This window comes from Triticum dicoccoides, chromosome 7A (genome assembly GCF_002162155.2).
Source record: "Triticum dicoccoides isolate Atlit2015 ecotype Zavitan chromosome 7A, WEW_v2.0, whole genome shotgun sequence".
NCBI classification, from domain to species: domain Eukaryota; kingdom Viridiplantae; phylum Streptophyta; class Magnoliopsida; order Poales; family Poaceae; genus Triticum; species Triticum dicoccoides.
The window spans coordinates 214,264,263-214,268,815 of record NC_041392.1 but is presented as its reverse complement, the minus strand read 5'-3'; the positions used below and the strand labels follow the sequence as shown (position 1 = coordinate 214,268,815).

Here is a 4,553-nt window from a genome sequence, read left to right as displayed (position 1 = left end):
GTGGAGTTGCAGTTGAAAACTACTCCCTCCGTTCCGAATTACTTGTCTTAGATTTGTCTAGATACGAAGGTATCTATCACTAAAATGAGTCTAGATACGGACGTATCTAGCACTAAAATGAGTCTAGATACGGACGTATCTAGCACTAAAATGAGTCTAGATACATCCGTATCTAGACAAATCCAAGACAAGTAATTTGGAACGGAGGGAGTACGAAGCAGCTCCAGGAGCTGTGGAGTTCCGAACAGGCCTAAAATCTGCACATCCAAGAACATCTTTCGGATTATCGGGAGGCACTGCACCTTTCACGATATTTCACAGACAAAAAAGACAACGAGCAGACGAAAGACGAACGAAATGTATACCACAATGTGCAGTTATAACGAAATGTAAACCACAATGTGCAGTTATACTTTTTAAGTCAACTCACAGAACTCACAGTCAACCATTTAGTCAACTCACAGGACTCACGTTCATATGGACACCGGATCACTAAACTCCTAAGATCCGCAGGACAACACTTTGTAACAGACTCAACCTTTTAGTTTGACAACTCTATGCAGACAACCTTCATCTTCATGGAACTGTATGATTTCTATAAACCAAAGAATACACTACCTGTTGCTGTCAGGCCCTCCTCTGCTGAGGCGGCCAATCCAGATGGAGCCGGGGACTGAAGCGGCGGTGGTTGTTGAAGCTGAAGTGGTGGCTGTTCAAGCGCTATAGCGGTCTCAGGTGACTTGGGACGGTCCGGAACGGGGGCGGCGACATGGATAGCGCCCATCTCAGGCATGTCGGCAGAAATTACAGCGGGCATGGTAACATCCTCGCTGGAGGGACCAGCTGGATCAGCCGTCTTCTTTGCCCTCTCGGCCCTCTCGGCCTTCTTCGTCCCAGACTTCTTGGCCCGACGTTTCGGCTTTGGTGCTCCATCGGCAGTATCACCTTCGCCCAGCATGCTCTTCCTGTGTGCAGAGCAGAAATCCACACCCCACTTTGCGCTGGCGCTGCATCCTTCAAACTTGCAGCGTCTGCCACCACCATGCTTGATGCAGTTATCACTCCGCCCTTGTGCACTCTTTCCGCATCCTTCAAACTTGCACCGCCTCCCTCCACCGTGTCCAATGCAAAAATCTGTGTTCCCTTGAGCACCCTTTCCACATCCATCATGTTTGCACCTCTTGCCACCACCGTGCCTCACACAGCAGTCGGTGCGACCTTGACTGCTTCCACATGCAGCATTGCGGCATCCAGCGACGGAACAGCGCTTGCCTCCTCCATGAGCAATGCACATAGGAGTGCCTCCATGTGCTCCCTTGGTACAACCTTGAACCATACAGGCCTTTGAACCACCACTGTGGACCTTGCAATACACAGTATTTCCCTGGGATCGTTTGCTACATCCTTCGTACTTGCACATCACAACTTCGCCATCAGGATTAGGTATGACTGTGCTACCCATAGCATTTTCCATCACTCTAAATTGGCCATCTCCTTCGTACTTCATTGAACCTTCAGATTCAGCGAGTGGTATTGCACTGGAACCAGGATGGCCTCCACCATGGGTCATGCACAAAGCTACGCCATTTGGTGGGATCTGAGGGCAGCCAATCATCTGGCATTGTTGGCCTAAACGGTGGCTTTTGCAGAACGCTGTCTGGCCTTCAACAACTTCATTACAACCAAGTCTCTGGCAGCGGTTTCCAGCTGTTCAATAAGAAAAGAAAAAATGAGCCTGAGAAAGATTACACACGCTACAGAAATATAGATTTTCATCCTAGAATGAATTTCAATTAGCCAATTGTTTGTGCCAATGCATGCAGTCTGATCTTATCGAAACTGCCAAAATATATTGGTTTAGCACCAATAGATATATCTAAAACCCATTCCCGTACAATGAGAAGACATCAAGATAACTTTGAGCAAATAAAAATTTACGAAGAAATGGTGGAAGTTTCCAACATAATTGCAGAAAAAGACTACTCATATTTCTTTTCTTTTTTGAGAATAATGGACTCTGAAAAAAAAGGGCATGTTTGGACAAGTGTATAAAATTTGGAAACAATGTGTTTAGAAGAAAACGTACCAGGCGAAGAATTGTCTGCCATGAAGTTCTGTACAGAAAAAAAAACACAAACATCTCAGAAAATACTTTTTAGACTGGATAACATTATTGAGGAGACAGGGCAGCTTACATTTAACTGCATCATATTGGCACGCTCTGCGAAACTGCTTTGCTTCTCAGCATAAATACCTGACCAAGCACACCATGGTCAGTGAAAATATATAGCAGTTTACATAATCAGAAAGTTATGTCAAGGGTTGTGCAGTACCTTGGTTAAAAGAAGAAGGGTCCATGACATACACCTGCATGTAACATTTAATATGTTAGCACCAAGAAAAAGGTAATTTGTGAATATTAAATTATATGAAGACCATCAGGCATTACCCCTTGCTGAAAAGAATGACCATTCCCAATCATTGAGATTTGTTGCCCTGAAAGATATATGCATACATATTAAAGCAAACTGTCTGTTAAAAGCCATAAATTTCAGCTTCACTGCTGCGAGAAGGCTTGATAAATAGCATTTAGCTAACCTTTTATGCTGTGGGTTGTATTGCTACCCTGTAACACAGAAAAAACAGGTGGGCCAGACATCAGCTATACACTCCAGCTGTTCCTTGTTGTAATCAAGTACCGATATCTGTATTGGCTACAAGGAAGTCTCCAAGGGTTTGCAGCTCATTAAATCTACATAAAGTGAAATCCATTAGTTAGCGATACATATTGCATCACATTACAAACTACTCCCTCTGTAAACTTTTAGTGATCTAAAAGATAAAGTTTACAGAGGGAGTATCAAGTTTGAATTTACAAGTTAGCAAACCCCCTTTTAACATTTCTGGCAGGAACAAGTGGTATGAAAATGTTGACACGAGTATATCATATATCAAGGAGAAAAACAATATAGTACTACAAAAAGTGAAAGCCTTAAAGACATAGACAGTACACATTACTCCCTCTGATCGCCAAAGAAGGGCATGGATAAAATCATCTGTTTTGCCCAAAAGAATGCGCCGGGAGGAAGTTTAGGGGTGGAGTGAAGAAAATGCTTAGCGGGTTCTCTCTCCAAAAAACGCAGTGCAGTTAATTCCTTCCGCCCAAATCAAGGAGTTCTTTTTGCTATTGGCTGCATGCAGCGTGTAGTTAATTCCTTCCTCCAAATCAAGGAGTTCTTTTTGCTATTGGCTGCATGCAGCATGTAATCTATGAGATCAGGACACGAGCGTGGTGGAGGGAGATGAAGCGCTGTTGGCCATTGACTTGCCGCGTGCATGGTGAGTCGAGATTAGGGATAGAATTGGAAAGAAATCTCTGCCGATGGCCTTCCTTGGTCTAAGCACAAAGAAAGTACGCCCTTCTTTGGCGATCAGAGGTGTATCTTTTACTTTCATAGAGAAGTCAGCATTCAGCATTCTAGCATGTTTAAGGCTAAGCATGGACGGACAGACAGCACTGTACATCATAGATTATGAACCCCCAAAAAAATATCCTCGTCTAAAAGGACAAAAGAAGTTAAAGACCAAGGGTAGTTTAATCACATAGTTAAAATTGATAAGATTCCTTCAATAGTAGAAAACAGAACGGATAGATTATTATGGGGTAAGGACATAATAACCATAAAAGAAGGCATCTGTTTATTACCAAAAAAAATAGACAAGTGTGCATCCGATCTTTATATCTTGCAGAATCTAATAAATCTTCCACAAAGATAATGAGTGATTAATCAAACCATCAACAGTGTACTTTGGCTGTTTGTGCTTTATATATAAAAAAGGTGGGGCAAGAGCCTGTTTCGAGGAACAGTGAGCCACGAATTGACATCAAGAACTCCCTCTTGAGATAAACAGGGGTTAGACCCACCCCTTCAATGTTAGGGAATTTTGGTTAAATTATGCCAAACCACCAGTATCCTAAAGGATTGAGCCAAACCACCACCATCCAAACAAGCTTAATCTTGCGGAAGGCAAGGAAACTAGATTCAGTATGCCAGCAACAAAACGAGAACTGGTCCAGCTCCAACTCTAGAAGAATGTTCATGCGTTCAAAGCTAAATAAGCAAGCGAAAAAGCATCGCATATAACCCTAAATCGCACAATTGACTTTGATCACTGCAGTAATAATCAAAACCCTAGCTCTTACAGAAAAATAAATGGTTAGCTTCGGTGAACGTATGCAACATCTGATTCCAAAACATGGCAATCCCAAGATCATCAATCTATTAATATATTAGATGACGAATCTCAGGTTCTACAAAGCTCGATGTGTCGTGCGATAGCAGCGAAATCGTGCTCGCTCGGCCCTCCATCCATACCGGAGGCGGATCTAGATGGTGCGTAGCGGGATTCAACTAATCGGTGGATAAAAACAACTTCATACCTCAAAACCAATGCCCAAAGACTGCGGACGGGGCGGAGACAGCAGGGACCCGATGTTGCTGATGAGGAAGAACGGGAACGGCGATCGCGGCGACGCGTGAGAGGCGGGGGCG

At 43.5% G+C, this 4,553-nt stretch overlaps 1 protein-coding gene across 1 annotated transcript; it reads right to left on the bottom strand.

Annotated features, from left to right (window-relative positions):
• Window positions 1-360: 360 nt before the first annotated feature.
• LOC119329622 lies at window positions 361-4,553 on the bottom strand. Its single transcript, XM_037602685.1, has 7 exons — window positions 4,442-4,553; window positions 2,599-2,752; window positions 2,450-2,496; window positions 2,334-2,367; window positions 2,196-2,254; window positions 2,087-2,114; window positions 361-1,707 (listed from the first exon to the last, which is right to left on the bottom strand). The coding sequence occupies exons 2-7, from the start codon at window positions 2,657-2,659 to the stop codon at window positions 596-598; spliced, it is 1,341 nt and encodes a 446-aa protein (XP_037458582.1). The 5' UTR covers window positions 2,660-2,752; window positions 4,442-4,553; the 3' UTR covers window positions 361-595.

Bases quoted from the DNA above. Each gene is read 5' to 3' on its own strand.
- LOC119329622 (XM_037602685.1), bottom strand. From the start codon at position 2,659: ATGTCTGGCCCACCTGTTTTTTCTGTGTTACAGGGTAGCAATACAACC. The intron at 2,497-2,598 runs GTTAGCTAAATG...TATATCTTTCAG, and splicing joins TACAACCCACAGCATAAAAG to GGCAACAAATCTCAATGATT. The intron at 1,708-2,086 runs GTACGTTTTCTT...CTTATTGAACAG, and splicing joins GGCAGACAATTCTTCGCCTG to CTGGAAACCGCTGCCAGAGA.